At 41.9% G+C, this 21957-nt stretch overlaps 1 protein-coding gene across 1 annotated transcript in view; it reads left to right on the top strand.

The window, feature by feature from the left end:
- Positions 1-21957, top strand: part of VPS50 (VPS50 subunit of EARP/GARPII complex) — a 620793-nt gene that overhangs the window by 333946 nt on the left and 264890 nt on the right. The window contains 1 exon segment of the mRNA XM_029588894.1: positions 14037-14140. Within this exon segment, the coding sequence (XP_029444754.1) occupies positions 14037-14140 (104 nt within the window).

The following is a 21957-nucleotide window of genomic DNA, read 5'->3' on the forward strand; positions in this document are numbered from 1 at the left end:
TTCACAACTGGCCTAAAAGCATTAGCTTGCCATATTTAACTCACTGACAGGTATAATTCTATTGCTTTGGTCACCTTCTTATAAGTCTGTTAACATAAAAGCCCCTCCATCAACCTAATATAGGGAGTGTTTGTTTACTCATAATTTTAGTAAAAAAAAAAAAAAAAGAAAAAAAGGTATCATCTTGATTATTTTTTTTGCTTGTTAACTTTTATTTCCACAAATTGAACTGGACTACCATTGCAACCACACTATCCAGTTTTCAAAGGGAAAACCGGACAGTTTCTTTATAAATCTAACTTGAAGGTCCACAGATACAAAAGTACCTGTGGACCTTCACACTAGTTGGGATTTTGAAAATGTTCCTCTCTATACTTCTCATTCTCCTTCAGTGCCATCCTGCCTTCTTTTTTGAAATTTCAACTGCCACCTCATTACAATTAATTTAGTGGTATCACTATCCCAGCTGCCAAGATACTTGCCTATGGATATATCTTTCAGTTTAATTTTCTTTCTTCTTCAACCTTTTTCATTTCCTTTTGAACTGTGCTGTTCATCTTACCTGCCTGCCATACACGTTACTGTCTTATTTTTGCAAGACTGACCTTTACAGATTCTTTTCCACATTCACAACAGGTTCAAAATCCTTTCTCATGTCTATTGCTGTAGTCTTTGTCATGTTCTGCCCACTACTTTTTATCCATCATCTAAATTTAAGCCACATTCTTGCTTCCATTGCTCTTGACCTTTTCTTTTTATCACTCACCTGTTTTATTGGATTATCTTTTCCTGAACTGACTTGTCTCTCATAGTTGCCCTTTGGTGGAATCAGCTCTCACATTCCAAATTTTCCAATGACTGTATTTTATAATTGGTAATTTCCTAGAAAAAAGCATATTTCAGGTCTTATAGATAAGATAATGAAAAATGTGAAGGTACAATTACTGAAAACTGGGGATTATTTGTAAGCATCACCTTCTCTTAACCATGTAAAAAAAAAAAAATTGGTACCCTATTATATTTGTTTCTTCCTGAAACTTTATTTAGAATTCCTGGGAGATGATTCTCATATAGTCATGAAAAATCTTTATATTTATTTCCTTTTTTACTTTGTCAGTGTTACATTAGACCCAAAGCAGTAGAACAAAGATATTATTTCACTACATTTTACCAAACTTGAATTGGAAGGAAAGGCAACTTAGGGTTATGTGGGAGAAATAAGATTTGAGCCTGGGCCTTTTGCTGCTTTGTGCCCTACCTGCAAAACTACTTCTAACATGGGAAGGTATCGGCTGAAAACCATGAATCCTTCAAAGGGTTTGAGTTCCTGTTAGAAAAGCCATTCTTGCTGCAATAGATAGCAGTTTTTTTTAATAATTCTGTCCTTTTTCTCTTCAAAACATAGAACTTTGGAAAGCTTAGAACATACATGGTCACTGGAGCACAGCGTTCATATTGTTTAGTATTACTGCTAGCTAAATTTTGACATTTACACTGTGGAAGTTAAAATCACAGTCTATGATATGGATTTATGAGAATTACCATTTTTTCCTATAAAATTAGTTGAAAATTGAAAGTACAATTTCAGTTTTATCAAAGCTCAGTGCATGTAGAATTTGATTGGGCAATACTGCTTGTAATAAAGACTGAAATATCTGGTATTCTCATTAATGATTGCAGTTATACTGTGGGTTGAAGAACATAATTTTTGCTAATCCTTTAATTTAATCCGTTTTTCTCTTCAGTTTGCATACATAATGCAGTTTATATGGTTTTATAATCATGTATTCATGTTTTCATTTTATATGGGTAGATTTAGACTGAGATACTGTTGCGGTCTCCACCGCTTCCCCTCTATCTGCTGTGCTTGGTGCTCACCTCCAATGGGGAGAACGCTGCTCCCGCGGCTCCGCTAGGCCTCCAGGGCGTCCGCCATTGCCAGATCGTCTTGCTGCTGCCACGCGCGCGAGGACGCGCATTATGGACGCACGGCCGCCGGAAGTCTGGCCCCGCCTGGGTTAACGACGCCAAGCCTGATTTAACCGGCGTTCGCCTGCCTTCTCATTGCCTTGCAACGAGGGTCGCTACTGTTAGTAGTTCTTAGTTGCGCTTCTGCTGTTCTGCTTCCCGGTTGACCTCAGCTTGTTCCTGACTCCGCTTTTGCCTGCCGCCTGCCATTGACCTCAGCTTGTGCCCGACTCCGCCCCTGCTTGCCGCCAGCCTCCGACCTTTGCCTGTTCCTGAGACTGCTTCTACTGGCTGCCAGCCTGACTTGGGTTCGTCTCCGTTCCTACTCACCACCCGTTCCAGCTCTATTGCACGCTACAGACTCCAGTCCTGCCTTCAGCTGGTCACAGTCCACAATACGCTACAGACTCTGTTCCTGTTATCTATCTGCTCCGCTCCACGGCATACTACAGACCCCGGGCCTGCTCACAGACTGCTTCTATTCAGCAAGCCAGGGACTCTCTCTGACCGCCCCGCTCTCGCTGGGCCTTCCAGCTCCCTGTTTACTGGACTCTGTGATTTACTCATTGCCCAGGCCTTCATTCTATAGAGACTGTACTGTCTCCTAAGTCCCAAGGTTCTAGGACCCTACGGGCTCCTCCTGGGGGGTTCCTGGTTCCCGGGTGAAGACCTTTGCCTGTGGCTCCGCCTCCCGACCTACTCTGCCTTCAGGGTAGTTCGGCTCAAGGGTTCACACCTGGACTGCAGCTTCCCAGACTGCAACAGATACTTGCATTTGAAATTATTAATATAACATATTTTGCAAAGTGCTAAAAGGCTCAGCAAATATAGTACTCATCAGATATTTGAAAACTACCTGAAATGGACAAAATCATAATTTATTGATTTAAAATATACTTGATGTATTAAAATCATGCATTGAAACTGAAAGGCAAGCAAAAAGTGAGATACTGCTCTTATGTCACTGCATTGTATAAGCTGCCATGGGACCTGTCTCAGAAAATGCATGAATGCATGCTAAATGTTTATTTAAGAATCTAACATGTTAAATTTGCATTAACATGTTTTAATGGTAGCACAATTGCTTGCACTGCAATTAACACAAAAAAGGCTGTGATGCAGTAAATATTTTAATAAGCTACGTGGCATGCAAATTTATACAAATCAGTTCATTAGTATTATGTTAGCTTACTATAAATTGCTGATGGTCTGCCTGCCCTCTCTTATTCCCTGTGTGCTCAAGGGGCTTTCTGTGTCCCGATTTCCCCCCTCCTCAAATGGATTAAAGGACCATTGCAGTCCAACAATACCCCCTTCATTAGAAAGGGTCTCCGAACCCCAGTAGGAGCCATCCAATCCAGGTACCTCAAACAACAACTAACCCACTGAATGTGCTGCAAATGGTCTTTAAGGTAGGAGGAATTTCCCATTCGCTCATGCCCTGGTGACCCCAGAGATCATACTGGCGCTAGCTGATATGATGTTCTTCTTTGCCCTACTTTGCAGGGATTGCTTTTTCCCTGAAGACCATTTGCAGCATATTTGATATATTTTATGGGGTAGGTAACCGTGGGGGGACCAGATGGGATAGCTATATCCCAGTCATGGACTCCAAAAACCATGTTTCTGTAATAACAACAATTTCCAGATCTGTTTCCACCATTAGCACTTGCGGGTCTGAGATTTTATTGCCCAGACTACAAGCATTTGTGCTCATAGCTTTCCAGCTTTTCTCCTTCAGGTTACTGTTCTTCTTTGACTTCTTTTGTGCCTTATTCAGATGAGTTTTGTTATCCCCTTCACTTTGAGATTTGGGGGGGTGACATTGCAGTTTCCTTCTGCCACCCTGTCCTCTAGTTTAAATGCCATATGGCATAGGATTTGAATTTATCACCTAGGATCTTTTTTCCTGCCACAGAGAGATGTAAGGTACACTATACTGAGGGTAATTTATACTTCCAGTTCTCTCTCTCTAAATAGTTATATGAACAATAAGAGAACTCAAAGGTCTGTCAACATTCAATTTCAACAATACATTGTTTATTCATAGAAATATATATAAAAACACTCCTATCTAAACAATAAATGCTCTCTAGCACAATCATTCCTCCACACCTCAATCATTCAACACATATAAAAACATTATACCATAATGTAATGCACCATCACCAGATTGTAATTTCGATTCGATTAACAATATAAAGTGTCTATTAGAGTATAATGTAATCTACATTTAAATATACATTATGTTTATTAAAACCCTGCCGATATATTAAGTTCTTCAACATTTTTTCTACTCATATTCCGACAATGAACACTTTTCCATTCCAATCATCACAGCCATAAAGGTGACACCGTCCGCTGGACCTGCCCGACAAGGACTCCTTGTTTCACCCGACTCATCTGGGCTTCATCAGGGAAATTCTCGCCACTATTCGTTTCTAATTCATTCTGTATAAACAAACCCATCAATGAAGATGTTGAAGCCACAATTTTAACCAATAAAAACTAACCCACACCTACCAAAAGAGCTAAAAACAGAAAAAATCTACCTCCACACGTAGTGCAACTTTTCACCGCTTAAAACATACAACCACCGTTGTCATGTCTAAATAATCTTTAATCCGTTCAATTTTCAAAATGCTGGAAAAAGTCGCTTCACATCTAGTACAACACTTCGCTAATCCCGGTAGCCAACCCTGCAACCAAGGAATAACAAAAAAACTACAATATAACAGCAGCTTAACGTTACCTGAACAAGGCGCTCAACCGACTGCATACTCACGCTTCCTCCGGAACTGACGGCATCACGTTCAAAAGCATGATGTAAAACCATAGGACTTGGCAACATCTTTATCGGACCACCAATTAGTACCATAAGTAATACTTCAATTGGACACCTTACCTAATTACTACCATCTATAGGACATTGCATAAACCCCTACGAATCACTGCAATTAATGATTTCTATCCTAAATCAATGAACCTCCACATAATCCTGCTAACAAAGCCATCCACTTACAAAAATGCTTGCCATTCAATTGGACCATTAAGTCCATGAGGTGCACTGGTTTGCTAATCAAAAATAAATCTCTGCTCCACTCTTCCCAAAATTGCCGATAAATCACCTCCCCACTGCAACACAATCCTTTTGATAACAAAAAACCGTAGTTGTTCAATCTCATGCTTAGCATCCATCCAATGCTTTACCAATGGGGCATTTATTCTCTCCATCCTGATTCTACTCTTGTGTTCAATAATGCGCAATCTTATGGATCTAGAGGTCTGCCCTATATAAATTAAAGAGCACGGACATAAAATGGCGTATATCACTCCTGCTGATTCACAAGTAAATACTTCCGGGAGAGTATATGTATGTTTTAAATTTGGATGTTTGAACTTCTGTATCTGTAAAACATGACAACAAACAGAACATCCCCCACGCTGCAATTGTCCAACCACGTTCTCATCAATATTGCGGGATTTTTTAGATGTTTTTTTTAAATTATCCCATAGATTCTTCCGTTTTTTGATGGCAAAAATAGGGCATTCATCAAAGACTTTTAAAGGGGACAAAATCTTCCAATGTTTTTTTATCAAATCTCTGATTTTTGAGGACTTGGCTGAATATGGAATTGAGCAAATCGTTCTAAGGGGAGTCTCTTTGTGCGCTTTAATTAATAAATTGTCCCTATTAGAATATAGTGCCCTTTTATAGGCTTTTTTAATAATTGATCTTGAATATCCCCGAGTCACAAATTTGTCACTCAAAATTAGAGATTGTTGTTTGAAATCTTCAACAGACGAACAAAGTCATCTGTATCTCAAAAATTGTCCAGTTGGAATATTATCTTTTAACTGTCTAGAATGAAAACTCCAGGAATGTAACAAATTATTTTTATCTGTGGATTTTCTGTATATCGTAGTTGCAATTTTATTGCCCACAACATATACCTTCATATCTAAAAAAGGTACCAATGCTGAATCTATATTAAAGGTAAACTTTAAATGCGGATTCCCTCCATTTATCTCCTGCCAAAAAACCTTCAAATCATCTATTGTTCCCCTCCAGATTAAGAAAACATCATCAATGTACCTAGCCCACCAAACCACTTTATTCCACCATAAAGACGTATATACCACTTTACTCTCGAAATCAGCAACATATAAGCAAGCCACCGTAGGTGGTGCAATTGGAGAGCCCATAGGAATTCCTGAAATCTGTAGAAATTCTGTAGAAAAATCTGTAGAAAAAAATGTTTTTTGTAAGAAAAAAAGTTACAAGTTAACACCATCTCAGCAATGTTCATCAAAAACTGTAACTTCCTATCCGAAAACTCCATAGCTGTTAATTCTCCCTTTATCATTTCCAATGCTGCGTTTTGGGGTACATTTGTATAAAGTGCTGTGATATCAGCTGTAGATAATAATATCTCCTCCGAAAGAATTGGAAACTGTTCTATACGATTAAGAAAATCTATTGAATCTTTAATATATGAAGGTATGGATAACAGTTTCGGTTGTAATATCCTGTCCAAATACTTTGCTAAAGGTTCCAAAATCGAACCAATGCCGGACACTATAGGTCTTCCTGGGGGAGCCGTTAAAGACTTGTGTACTTTGGGGAGAATAAAGAAATGTGGGGTGACAGGGTGTATCACAGACAAAAAATTAAACTCTTTCTTAGAAATGAGTTTACCATCATATGCTTCTTGTACAGATTAGAGAGTTTTTTGGTGATACACATTTTGATACAGGGGACAATAAATTGTATAAACCATTTCGATGGATACCTCCCACTCCCCCAAGTGCTTTGTTACAAGCATTCCAGACTCTAGTCTTAAGCGATCTTTCTATATTAGAACAAATGATTGAGTTTCCTTCGTATAATCGTACTAAAGATGAATGGCAGGCTTTGAAACTTTTACGTGATGATGATTCCATCACTATTACTTCTGCAGACAAGGGAGGAGGAGTGGTAGTCATGGATGAAGTTGATTATGATACTGAAATAATGAGACAGTTAAGAGATAACCATTTTTATCGGGAACTGAATAGTGACCCTACGTCTCAGGTACACGAAAAGGTGAACAAACTTGTACAAGAAGCATATGATAGTAAACTCATTTCTAAGAAAGAGTTTAATTTTTTGTCTGTGATACACCCTGTCATCCCACATTTCTTTATTCTCCCCAAAGTACACAAATCTTTAACGGCTCCCCCAGGAAGACCTATAGTGTCCGGCATTGGTTCGATTTTGGAACCTTTAGCAAAGTATTTGGACAGGATATTACAACCGAAACTGTTATCCATACCTTCATATATTAAAGATTCAATAGATTTTCTTAATCGTATAGAACAGTTTTCAATTCTTTCGGAGGAGATATTATCTACAGCTGATATCACAGCACTTTATACAAATGTACCCCAAAACGCAGCATTGGAAATGATAAAGGGAGAATTAACAGCTATGGAGTTTTCGGATAGGAAGTTACAGTTTTTGATGAACATTGCTGAGATGGTGTTAACTTGTAACTTTTTTTCTTACAAAAAACATTTTTTTCTACAGATTTCAGGAATTCCTATGGGCTCTCCAATTGCACCTACGGTGGCTTGCTTATATGTTGCTGATTTCGAGAGTAAAGTGGTATATACGTCTTTATGGTGGAATAAAGTGGTTTGGTGGGCTAGGTACATCGATGACGTTTTCTTAATCTGGAGGGGAACAATAGATGATTTGAAGGTTTTTTGGCAGGAGATGAATGGAGGGAATCCGCATTGAAAGTTTACCTTTAATATAGATTCAACGTTGGTACCTTTTTTAGATATGAAGGTATATGTTGTGGGCAATAAAATTGCAACTACGATATACAGAAAATCCACAGATAAAAATAATTTGTTACATTCCCGGAGTTTTCATTCTAGACAGTTAAAAGATAATATTTCAACTGGACAATTTTTGAGATACAGACGACTTTGTTCGTCTGTTGAAGATTTCAAACAACAATCTCTAATTTTGAGTGACAAATTTGTGACTCGGGGATATTCAAGATCAATTATTAAAAAAGCCTATAAAAGGGCACTATATTCTAATAGGGACAATTTATTAATTAAAGCGCACAAAGAGACTCCCCTTAGAACGATTTGCTCAATTCCATATTCAGCCAAGTCCTCAAAAATCAGAGATTTGATAAAAAAACATTGGAAGATTTTGTCCCCTTTAAAAGTCTTTGATGAATGCCCTATTTTTGCCATCAAAAAACGGAAGAATCTATGGGATAATTTAAAAAAAACATCTAAAAAATCCCGCAATATTGATGAGAACGTGGTTGGACAATTGCAGCGTGGGGGATGTTCTGTTTGTTGTCATGTTTTACAGATACAGAAGTTCAAACATCCAAATTTAAAACATACATATACTCTCCCGGAAGTATTTACTTGTGAATCAGCAGGAGTGATATACGCCATTTTATGTCCGTGCTCTTTAATTTATATAGGGCAGACCTCTAGCCTGGTCTACGGCAATCACCATACCGGCTCGGATATCAGTCCCAGTGATGATGACCTGAGGGTAAGTATGTATCATTGGCCAAGGAAATGGGCATTCAGAGGCTCGGTGGTTAGACATTTAGCATGTCTGGCCTTCTTTTGAAAGAGTACAGACGGGCAATCCCATGGAGTGGAGTAGTAGCCTATTGTTCAGAGCAATGGGCCCTGAACCAGGGAAGCCAGGGATCAGTTCCCACTCAAGGTTTACTAAAGGCAAATTACTTCTCCTTTTGGAAACCATAAATGCCGCAAATAACCTTTTGGGGGTGTACACTGGTTGGTGCACGCCGACCAGGTCCCATCAATCAGATATCAGTTCTTAGCGGTGCTCAAAAAAGTATTAACAAGAATGGAACTGGATGTCAGGAAATTTACCACACACTCCTTTAGGATTGGAACGGTCACAAACTCTGCACAAGCGGGTATTCTTCTGGACACCAAATGTCAGATGAGAAAATGGAGATCAGCAGCAATCAATACATAAGATAGGATGGATCGGGCGAGCACATCTAATCATAATGCCTAACAGTATTTTGCAGAACTGCGCCGGTGAGTGCCCCTGTGGACTGCCCTTCGGATTGGCACCTTGCGGGCTGGCGCAACATGAATGGGTAAGATGCGATGGGACCATTTCTTTCCCTTTTCTTCAGCGCTTGAGGGATTCGATAGCAGCTCCAGTTGCCATCATAACACATTTGGGGGGCAACAGCCTTGACTAATTATCAAGCAAGCAGCTAATTATGAGGATTGAGAATGACTTGGCCGAAGTAGAGGCTTCGTTCCCGCATTTAAGAAGTCAGAGGAGGGGATGCAAGAAGGTCACCGTCAGATCGGTTTATGGACCGCAAGCTGGGTGCTTGCCAGATAAGGCTCGAAAAGGTGGATGTCCAATGTAGAGGTTTGTTTAGGTCAGACAGAGTCGCTATGATATATTCAACATCACCCTGCAGGAGGCTATGGAGAGTTTGTTTTGGGGATTGAAGTTGGCCGCGGTTAGATGTTGGTGGGGGGCATGGGGCAACCACCTCATGGCCCGGTGGTGGTTACCCGGGCCCTCATGACCCGGGTAACCACCTCATGCCTGTGGTGGTTACCCGGGCCAGTAGGGGCATTTCAGATGTGATGCAGGCGGCATCACAGTCCAGGTCAGCAGTGGAATGGCGCCTTGGGTGATGCACAGAGGGCGTTTCATACACCCAAGGTCAGGGGCCCATGTTCGATGCTGCCTTGCTTGATGGCTATGGCAGGCAGCAGAGGTGGTGGTGTAGCCAGGTCTTTGGCAACAGACATATCAGCTCGGGTACCAGTTTGTCTAGGGGTATCTATATAAGGTTAATAAAACTGCGGCCTTTTTTTATCCAATATCCATATCTGTTGTTGTTCCTATGATTTAAAGAATGTATCCATGCATGGCTATGGGTCACTCGGCGGTAACGGGGGCGGCAGGAGATTGCGGAGTGGGAGGACGAAGACAGGACGACACTACAGTCGTGGCTGCTATGAGTTAAAGATTGCATTTGAGAAAGGTCTATACTTAAGTTGTTTTGGTTTCAAATTATTTGTGAACATCAAAAATATTTATTAACTATAAGCAGTAGAGAACAATTTTCAGTCATTTACCTTGGTAAGTTGGCCTGGCCGAAAATTGCTGCCCAAAAGTATGTGTGGGGTTCACACATACCTGCATTGAAAAGAGGTGTTTCTTTGGGCATGTTTAGATTATAGAAGGGAAACAGTGTGCATACATGACATTTTCAACAGTGCACGTGTTACTTCCCCCCTCTCTCAGCTTTTGTGCACTTAATACTAAATGTTATTTGCACAAGAGTTTACTATTGCTTGGCCACCATTCTGACCCATATTATTGCTTTTTAATATGAAGATAAGGCTTAATTTTGTGTGATTTTATACTTCCCTTTCCCTCATCTCTGTTTTGCATTTGGGCCCTGTGGTTCCTGATAACCAAGCAGCTCAAAACTGAGAAGCCTTCAAGAGCTATAGAGCCGGCTGAAGACTATTTGTTGTTGTGTATTCTCCCTGATTGTTTAATGTGTGCCAAAATACCAAAGAGCTATTGTTTTAGCAGCTATTTTTCAACATCCAGTTGTCATTAACATCAAATAGATAAGTTTCTTGAATACATCCTAAGCTGTGGGAAAGAGAGGACCAGAGAAAGAGCTCTGGCCTCAGCCTCAGTCTCTACCTGCACCCTAGCTGCTGTTTCAGACTTTCAGACCATGCAATCCAACTTCCTAGACAGTGATCCTCCTTGAGCACACCATGAGGAGATGATGCTCTGAGGCCTCTACATTTTGAATGTACTGCGGACAGGCTACATTAGATATCAGATAATTTCTGTGTCCAGTTCTGAGAGCCTGCTGCTCTGTCTACAAAAGTGAGATGCTCCCAACCTGGATGGAACTTGTTCCCCCATCTTCCGTGGCTGCTGGTGCTCACAACTTGTTTACTCAGCCTAAAAAAAGAATTTTCTTCCAGAGCATGTTTTGCACTGTTTACTGCCAACTGTGTTGAAATTGTATATGACCATTACAGTAATGAAAACGACTAGAACTGTTTAAAATTTAATTTGAAATAAATAGAAATAATTGTTATTAAATAAGTTGTAGGTAATACTTTTTCACTAGACTAACTTAATGAATTTATAATTAGCTTTTAAGAGCTAAGCTTCCTTAATCAGGTCAATGAATTCAGAGTATACAAATACAAGAAAAGTGTTCATCTTCTATAGCTGCCAAACATCACTATCCCAGACCCACGTGCTACAAACATCTTTAACTGTAAAAAGATTTAATGAAGAAATTGCATTTGTATATAATGTTCAAGATGAGGCAATTAGCTTAAAGCATTTAAGACTTGACACATCAAGTCTTTTAATTTGTGCCTGAGGGAATAATCAGTGATAAAACAAGACCTTTCTACTTAATGATCTGAAATATTATGTAGTACATTTATGTTTCAGTAGTATTCATTTATGAGGTAGACAAAGCGGTTAATTTGCATGCTTAATAACAAATTAAGTAGTTACTGTACATGAAAACATTGATTTTCTTATAAACAACTCCAGTGTGAATATTAACTATACTTATTTCTTGGACATCATATGCTGCATAACACAGACTATGAATGGACGTCCTGTATTCAGCAAGCACAGACAAAATAAAAAATGCAACTTGGACATATTCAATAATTCCCTCTAAGTGTCTCTGGAAAGGACTCTTGTGTTTGTATAAAGTTTTCCAGGCTGCAGGTTATTGTTAGAAAATGCAGGGTAAGTTCAGAGACTGCCTCATGCCTGTGGCAGATTACCCAGGCCAAACGTCTTATGGTGGCTGTAAACCAACAATGAACAAGAGATTGTCCTGTGGGGCTGCTGCTCCAGTGGAGGGAGGTTTCTCATCTTGGACATTCAAAGCAGTGTCAAGAATTAGTGTTGTTAACCTGCCCAGCTGGTGTGTTGCATGGTGCCTGGTGACCACGGAAGCCACATGGCTCATTCTGAATTCAGTTGTAGCTAGTCAGTAAAGAGGTGGGTGCCCAGTTGGTGGTATTGAAAGCTGAAAGCTTACCTGGTTCTATGGCAGGTAGGGTGACAAGGGTAGAGACAGCTCAGCTGGTCCAAAGATAAGCAGATAATTTGGAAATGGGAATTAGGACTCCATGTATATGCTGTAGACTATTGCTGTTTTATTAAAATAAAGCCGTGACCTTTATTCCAAAAAAAAATTATATGTGCATTTCTGTTGTCCATGTGTAATTCTTAGGACTGGGTTTAAGAAGCTGTCAGGAAGGTGTCATGACTGCCTTTGTTAATTCTAACGTGATGGGTTTCTTTGAGGGTATCAAGGACCTATTTTATTGCTGAAAGTTTTCGAGAGTTATACAAAATAATTAATACAATTTTGAAGAGCTAGCAAAATAAAAGTATTACTTAAAGTAAATCCGGTGAACATAGTGCTCTACAAGACAATAATATGCCACTAAACTGTTTGCAGATCACCAGCTTTTTAAAATTTTTACCTATATGTGTGACAAAAATGGAAAGGAAAATTATGTATTTTCACTTCATTCAGTTATACTTCATTCTCTAATTGGGGTAGCCATGACTAGCTTGTCACGAAAAGCAGGTTGAAGGTACCCTTCGCTCCCAGAGTCCCATAAGAATAGAGACAGATAATGGTTTGGTACAAAATTGGCCACATCTTTTGTTGTAAAACAGATGTACGATAAAGCCCTTAGTACCTGAGACATGACATAAGACATTCTCTCGAGCGCCTCCTGTGGCAGGCAGTGCATCACCTCAGGACCCGGAGCTCACTGCAGCCAAGCAAAGCCCTGTCCTATCGAGAGTTTTTCCTCCGGGGCATTCCCAGGCAACCCATGTCACACAAGCAAGGTGACTGCCCCACTGATGTTCTGCCGCTGCTCCTCCGGTGCCAACCAGCTCTGACAGCAGATAGCTCCCTAGAGTATCTAAAAATAGTGAACCGCATGTGATGTACTATGTCCCATCAGAGATACCCCCTCCCCCCTCCTGGCTTACGTACCCCCGCGCCAGCTGCGACAATGAAAGACAACATGCTAACAGCAGAATCTGACTAGCCATTTGCAAAATGGTCCTAAACCTGGGTGAGTGGGTAGAGTTCAGAGAAGGCAGCAGCACGGGGAGCAGGAGCAAAAGGCACGGAACACAAGCCATGCGCCATGTTAGCCTCCCTGCGCTGCTGACTCTGCCCCCATGACCTGCCTCTAGCTTCAAATTGCCCAGTGGGCTTTCTGGATGCAGACTGGTCAGCCCCTTCAGTCTGATCCCTCCCCCATGGCACAGTCCTTTCCTGCCTTGGTCCGTCCTGCTTCCAGCTACCCATGCGCCTGGGCTGGCCCAACCACTCTTTGGCGCATGCCAGTGCCAGCCGACATATTTAAGCTCGTAATGCCATCACCGCGCGCCGCCAATGCACAGTGGACACCGCTGAGCCATCCGGGCCTGGCTCAATGAGTGACTCTCCCATGTTCCTCTCCCTCGCTCCAGGTGCGGCGCCAGGTTATCGGCAGCATCTGTGCACTGACCCGGTGCCGCATCTTTATTGTAAAAAGATATTTTCCTAGCGTGTAGCCGGTTGGACTCAGGACCAATGGGTATTGAGCTCTTTTGCCAGCAGATGGGAGACTGAGTCAGATTTCAAAGCTGACGTCACTCTACATATACCCATGTAGGAAGCTTAGCTCTTCAGTATAAAGATATTTATTTGGATATAAGATAGTAACATACTTGTGCACTTTATAATGTTTCCAAAGTTTACGTGTCATCACTAAGCAATTTATTTTAAAGATGCTGCTGTTAAGATTTCTTAAACTGTTTCCCTACATTGTGCCTCTCCTTGAAGTAATCCTGTTTAGAACAGTGTCAACCTGCTTCATGTTCACGAAATCAAAATGGTCCATGTCAGATATAAAATTACAAATTACATCAAATCTAATTCTACCTGTTTGTTTTACAGTTTCTATTTCAGATTGCAGTAGCACAGTGGGGAATGAAGAAACAAATTTTGATCGCAATTACATAAAAAAGAAGTTAGAACATGGACTAACACGTATATGGCAGGTTTGTGGTTTTATTGTTATCCTGGGAGAAAACTTTTAAAATTCCTTTTGTAAGTGAGCCCTGCCATAGCTTAAATATAACCGTTTCATTGCTCTTGAGTCAATAAATTCAAGATATGTTTCAAGTTGCAGCATCAGATAATAAAAGAAGCAGGGAAAGTCTGAGACAAATTTATGGCTACCTTACAGCAGTTTCTCAATCTGACTGGGTTGAGGTGGATATTTCTCACAGCCAAGAAGAACTGAGAGAGGGGGAGAAAGCAAAGCCAGACCAATGCAGAAAGCTGCTTTCTGGACAATGCACAGCTTTGCGTACATTTGAACCCTCATTTTGTGAGCGTAAACTTTACTGCCAATGCAGCAAGGAGCTTTATACTCTCAAAATGAAGTTCTAAAATGGGAGTACCACTTAGCACCCTCGAGTGGAAATCCCATGCAAATGAGGGCATTAAGCATTTCTTCCCAGTGTAAAGAGGTGCGTTAGCCCTGCCAGAATTTTCTTAACGCTGGAAACTTAACCTCATTGTCATAGATGGAGTAAAATTTCTAGCACTATTGCGCTGGCACTTAAAATACACTTTGTGGATAAGTACTGACTTGCCCAGGTAAGTGGTGACAGCCACCGCCACTTAGCTAGATCCATATTGACTTATCCGGCTATCTGGCAAGGTTTGTCATTGATACTTAGCTGGATAAGTCAGTACTTATCCGACTATCTGGTGCAGGCTGCTGCTACTTAACCGGGTAAGTACTTAGCCAGATAAGTACTATCCAGCTGCACAAGTTAAACAGATAATCTTATCTGGCTAACTTGGCAAAGATATTCAGTGATTCAGATATGGTGTTGAATATATTCAGCTGTCTTATAGTTTATCTGGCTAACTTTAAGACAATTGAATAACAATCCTAGACTTATCCAGCTAATTTATTTATTTACTTACTTAAAATGCTTATATTCCACAACTTCCAAATAGAAAATTTGTCCAGAGCAGATTGCAGAAACACATACATAATAAAAAATGTTAAATTAAACTAGACGACAAATCTCATGCGTATAATAGTCGCATAATGCTAAACATTGGCACTTATCTGGCTAAGTTAAGTTAGCCAGATAAGTGTCCCTGCCCTGGAATGCTCCTGCCCTTCTCCTGCCCTTCTCCTTGCTTATCTGGCTAATTTTTTAGCTGGATTAAAAGTTAACTGGCTAAGTGGCAGCTGCCAACTGTGCCCGGATATTCAGACAATGTCACCCAGCTGGCTGTCTGAACTTAACCATCTACGTGGCTCTGAATATCTGGCCCATGACATTTATGTTTGTAAAGTGTATGAAAATTACTTGTTTGTTTTTAAGTGGATTGTAAGTTACCTGAAGTTGAATGTAGAGAAGGTGATTAGTAAATTTAAATATATATCAGAACTCAGCCCTAGTATCAAACATTATATTAACTAGAGTAGGAGAAGTGTGGTATCTTAGCCCTACTGGCTTGCCATACCAAAAATCCCCAAGGGAAAGGCTGCCTTCAGTTATGCGTACAGTCTATTTTCAGCCAAATCCCTGATCAACTGGTCTTCTCTAGGACTTTATATAATTACAGTAAAGTCTCTGTTTCAAATATCTGTATGTCCTTCTCTTCATACATCAACCTGAGAACCTCCTGTGGCAGCTACATCACAGACAGCACTGCTGAACAGAGAAGGAAGCATTCAGTTGTTGTTCCATTGAGTTCCAGGCTGTGCTCTATTTAGCCCCTTAGAATAGCCTAATTGCTCCCCATTGCCCTCATTGTTGATTCCTGTGCCATACATGGTCTCCTGCCACATTCCCCCATGTAAGTTGGACTACTGACCCTAACTATCGTGCATCTGCTGCATGTGTCCACCTTGTAGGAATAAACCTTGTTGTGGCAACGAAGTCTGATACTGTTGCTTTGAAGGATCTGGTGAGTGGGAGGCCCCATGTGGGCAAACCAGACTCATAAGCCAGAGAATAGGCTCTCTATTCTGAATGACTACCACTGTGGCCAGCTGAGCCCTTTCTGCCAAGATCAGGGTTGGGCGGGAGGGCAGCTACCAGTGCTCCAGAAGGCCTTGGCCTGCTGCCTTCAGCATGTCCACAGACAGGGAGATTCCAGACCTTTAGATGAGGAGGTACTTAATCTGTAATCCCAATTTGCACTAGATCCAACAATCTACTTCCTTGATGGGAACCCACCACATGGCATTAATGGGTCTCCCTCGTCTTCCAACAGCCCTGTCTCCCCCGTCTTCCAAAAGCTTCATCTTCCAATAGCCCCAAGGGTCAATCCTCTGGTATCAGCATTAAAGAATTACAAAGCCATCCCTGCAGCCAGAAGGCCTGCAGTCAGACCCATGACGCCATACCTCACAAGACAACTACCAAAGCACCTGAGGGTCATGAAAGACTCACCCTGCTCCCCACACCCGATACCTGCAGGCATACAAGAAGGTGCCTGTACCACTGAGTGGGTTTTCCGAATTACAGACCCAGAGAAGCAGTGAGAGAAATAAAGCTGACAGCCACTATGTAATCCATAGAGCATGCTAAGTGGCAGCCAGATTCGCCAAAACCTTATACAATGCTACTTTTCCTGACAGCCCTCATCTACCACATCCCCTTCCATGGAAGGGAGTGCAGAAGACTGTTAGCTGCTGCTCTCCTCGCTGTCAGCTTTATTTCTCTCACTGCTTCTCTGAGTAAGTCTCTGTGTAATGGAAAACATGTATGCCTACTTACAATTTCTCTTCACAATGCAGCAGTAAACATAAAATCACACATACATGTGGGTGCCATTATCTGTTCTACCTGATTGTGATAGAAAAAGATGCATATGTGGCATGAGAGTTTTGGCCTAGCTAGCGCCATGTGGCTTGCTGGTCTGCCCCACCGGACCTTAGTGTACCGCTAACATGGATTACATAGTGGCACAAGTGTTAATGGCACCCCATCTGCTCAAGGAGCATAGAGAGCTACAGCTCAAGAAATGCATAAAATGTCTAATACCTCTGAAGCATAAAGGCACAGCCTTAAGGTACAGTTAGATAGTTAAAGGTTTCAATGATATATTTCCCATTTTACTGCTTTATTCGGTTGCTGGGAAACGTGTGCATGTGAAGTTATACACCTGTACTGGTTTGTCTTACTGTCACATGGGTGTGCCAACACACAGATGACAACACTGCATCACCATTTTCCAAACCACTGTTGAATACCTTTTCCAAATGGATCCTGCTTTCCTGGATATGTAACTCCAGTCCTGGACTTACCCACGTGTATGCTGATATTGATAGTCTGGCTTTTGCTTGGAAAATATATAGGCAAATAAGGTGAAATCCCTGCAGGTAATGTGTTCCAAACCAGGATAAGATTAACCTCTCCTGTAAATTGGAGGCAGTTGGCAACCCTAATGCTGATATCAGAGTTCTCTAGTAGCTTGCCTTCCCTTACAGCCTTGGGTAAAGCGCCTGTGCTACCTGATGCCATTCCATAATGTGCACGTCCTTCCAGGGTAGCATACATGTTGGTGGTAGCATGCACCCCAACACACATGGACCGTACTACACCTACCTATACATTTAGTCAATGATAATGTGCCAAAGTTGAGGACCTTGTCTGTTGTGATGTAATATAGGTTTGGTTACCTTCTCGGCAAACCTGCACCAGGATGCATAGCTGGCTCTCTGAGGGCAGAAGTGTGAATCCAATGGTATCCTGCCTTCACTTACATTTTCCAATGACCTCTGAGATGTCTCCATCACCTTATACTTTCTAATGACTCTAAGAGTGCACACATTTCTCTTGAGCAAAGGTTGATGTCCTAGAAGGCAACTGTTAGGTGTGTTTGAACCTCCTGCCTTCAACTGACATGTCACAGCTAGCCTTACAGAGATATAGAGATGTCATGGCGCTGCAAGCCCCTTGACCATTATGGCTTATTGATAGTCATGTAATGTAGCTGTATGTATGTACCCTGAACATATGCAGAAGAGTATTTTGCTTTGAACAATAGCTAGTTCGCAGTGCATTCTGTGAACACCCTTAAAGCATATAGTCTGAGGACTCCAGCGCCAAACATCTTGCAGATACTTCCGCTTGCAACGTCAAGCCACACTTTTCCGTGGTTTTATGGTTGCAGCCCATTGCTCATCCACATGCATCTCACTACTTTTTAATGTTGTTATAATTGTAAACCGGAGTGAAGGCAACTCTGCTATACCTCGGTATATAAAAAATGCTAAATAAATAAATAAATACTTGTGTGGAATCAAGAACAGCTGCTATCTTCTATGCTGTGCTTCATGTGGTGTCAGGGCAGGAGCCACCGGGTGTGGAAACTGTGCAATTGACCAGACCAGCATAGCCAGTGGCATGGCATTGGAAGCATGGAGAAGCCCGTGCTACTAATGGTGGACCCCATCCCACTGTCGGCAGAAGCCGGAGGTCTCAGCAGAGGAAGCCCATTTGGCTGCTACTCCTCCAGTGCTGGCCCTGCAGTATTTAATTCTGCCGGGGCTATAACTTCCTGTATTCTCGCGAGAAGAGAATACAGGAGGTGGTAGCACCGTGAATGTTGAATTAGCTTGGGGCCAGCACAGGAAGAGGAGCTGCAGAATGGCCACTCTCCACACAGATGCAACAGGCTAGCAGCAACTGCACCGAAGAAGGAATAACCAATGGACCCTGCATGTGTGTGTGAGTGAATGGGAGGCTGCCTGTGATGTGTGTGTGTGTGTGTATAAGTGTGTGTGAGAGACATTGAGATTGGGCTGCAGCTGGATCCCAACCTGCCAGCAGCTGAAATAAAGATGACTCCCTGGGCCTGTTGGTTGATCACAACCAAAGAAGAGCTCAAGATGCCTGTGGGTTTGTCTGACGGGGAATGTATGTGTGTAGGATCCTGTGTGTATGTCTGTATATAAGAAAGAGAGAAGCTTGTGCAATCCACTCCCACTACTCGACAATAATCCCTGTGTAACATAATCCTAAATGTCCAGGTATAGAGATGGTGAATGTGTGAAATCCTTTTTACTTTTAATGTTGAGGTGTTACTTGCTGTCTCAGGTGTTTGCTAAACATTTTTGGGTGTTTGGGAAGATATAAACAAGTTGTATACTAGCTTTTAAAAATTTTAACTTTTATTCCTAAAAATGGTGTGAATTGATAATAATTGTATGTTTTTAGTTGTTATGGTTATGAATTACAATTTTCGGTGGATTTTATAGGTAGCTCTTAGAAGATTTGTGCTGGTTCTGTTTCTTCATTATTGCACTGCATAGAGTGTGTGCCTTCTTGCGGTTTCCTGTTCGTTTTTGGTATGCATATTTGTGTTTCTACTTAATGCTTACCCTGTTCTCTATTTAGTGAGGCTTTGTTTATGTTCGGCATGTGTGACAAAGGTGATGCATGTTCCAATTCTGAAGCGTGTAACAGTATTAGAGCTTTCATAGGGTGAAGCTCACACAGGACACACTTCATAATAGGCCTAATACCATAAGGGTTATAAAAGTCAATATTGCAGGGATTTCTGGTTGTCATCACACCAGTGCATGTAAATGTAATGTCAGTGCTCTTTTGTTCTCAAAATACAGTACTTTCATCATTTTCATGTAAAATATAAACACATAACTCTTAACTGTGTGTGTGGAAAAGGAGGGTGGGGGGTAGCACAGTAAATGCTCCCACAGGGCAGCTAAAAACCAAGCACCCACCCTGTGAGGTGTAAGTAACTTTTACACTTAGTGCTGAGCAGGGCAGGAGTGCTCCTACACTCTCATTGATCTGCTTTGTGTATAGCATTCAGGCTATCAAAACACTTGTCAGCTTATGACTTCATGAGCCTACAAGCTGCCTCCATACTACACGGGATGCAGTGCTACAGGCAGCCTCCCGTTCACTCACCCACACATGCAGGGTCCATGGGTTATTCCTCCTCCAGTGCAGCTGCTGCCAGCCGGTTGCATCTGTGTGGAGAGCGGCCATTCCGCAGCTCCTCTTCCTGTGCTGGCCCCAAGCTAATTCAGCATTCGTGGTGCTACTATTACGCTCTCCTCCTCCAGAGGGGAGGAGTTAGCAATCTGTTATCGCTCACCCCGCCAGGAGGGTGGAGTTATCTATCTATCTATCTATCTATTTATTTATTTATTTATTTGTTTGTTTAACAGCTTTTCTACACCGACATTAGAATGCACATCATATCGGTTTACATCTCAACAGTTGGTGGAAAATACAATGAACAGGGGTGGGAGAGGGACAATAGTAGAAACTCGAGGGCAGGAGGCTCTAGGGGGAGCCTGAAAATTAAACTAGAGAAGTAACAATAACTCGCGAGGTAACATTTACATATTTACATGATGCAAATTCCTTGGAGCGAGTCAAAGATAACAGAGAAGCAGGGGAAGGAGTCAAAGATAACAGAAGCAGGGGAAGGAGTCAAAGATAACAGAAGCAGGGGGAGGAGTCAAAGATAACAGAGAAAGGGGGAGGAGTTAGCAATCTGTCATGATCTGCTCCTCCAGAGGGGAGGAGTTAGCTATCTGTAATGCTTACCCTGCCAGGAGGGTGGAGTTAGTAATCTGTTAGCAAACTGCGGTTAGTTGCTCCTGTAAGGAAGGAGATAGCAATCTATTATGGATCAACTCCCCAGGGAAGAGGAGTTGGCAATCTGTTCAATGATACTCTTCTGAGGAGAGGAGCTAACAATAGGTATATTGTACTTCACTACAGAGATAGCAATCTATCATGCCTCCGCTACGGAGTAGCAATCTGTTATATATAGGCTGCTGGCAAGTCCCATAGAAAGAGAAGGTAGCTATTTATATAATACTTCCGTAAGTGGTGTTAGTGGTCGGTAGTGGTTGGCTCCCAGAGTGATAGTAGTGTAAGGAATGACCACTTGGAGGAAATGGTGAATCCCTGGGCTGATGGCAGATGACAGTGCCCCCAGGAGGAGATCCCGAGAGGAACCACCAGCTAGGCTAGAATATGAGATAAACACAAATAGTTCTTTATTAGTCTGGAAGCTGGACCACCAGAGGTGGCAGTAGTGAGTTGATGTGTTCGGCAGGGCTGAAGTCCCTCTGATACTGGAATATAATCTCTGGGTCGCTGAGCTGTAGAGAGAGACTAGAAGTAGTGAGTAGTGAGGGTATACTGGATACAAGATGGTGTACACTCATAATAGTAGATGTCTGCAATGGTCTCTATGCTACAGAGAGTCTTCAGTATATTTAGGAACAGGAGCCGTAGGCGAGCACTGGTTCCCACAAGCAGTCTGTAATAAGAACTCACAATAGCTGTATATGGAATGGCTTCTAGAGCAGAAGAGAGTCTGTAAAGGATTCTAGGAACATGGGCCCTCGTGGAGCGAGTACCGATTCCTATCTACAATAGAACTCACTGTGTTCACGTCTGCGATCGCTTCCAGGCAATGAGGAGTCTTCTGAGTATTCAAGGATGTAGGCCTTCGAGGAGCGAGTACTGGATCCCGTCTTGGCAATCTGAAATCAAGAAGAGAGAGTGGAGCCCCCGTGGAGCGGGTACTCCTGGTAAGTTTGAAAAGGCCGAGCAGTGGAGAAGGATTCCCCTTGCTGACTCGGATCGTTGTTGCAAGTATCGTGGACTGCCGAAGCAACTGCTAACTCATTAGAGGTTAGCAAACAAAGACCTTTTAAAGTGGAAATGGATGACATCACTACGGGGGGATGCCCCCGAGGTTCGCGCCCTTGCTGGTACAAAGTCTGAAGCGCGTGCGCCCTTATGTCATCAGGAACATGGCGGACCCGTAGCGTCAAGCCAGCCTG

This window comes from Rhinatrema bivittatum, chromosome 2, assembly GCF_901001135.1.
Source record: "Rhinatrema bivittatum chromosome 2, aRhiBiv1.1, whole genome shotgun sequence".
Classification (NCBI taxonomy): Eukaryota; Metazoa; Chordata; class Amphibia; order Gymnophiona; family Rhinatrematidae; genus Rhinatrema; species Rhinatrema bivittatum.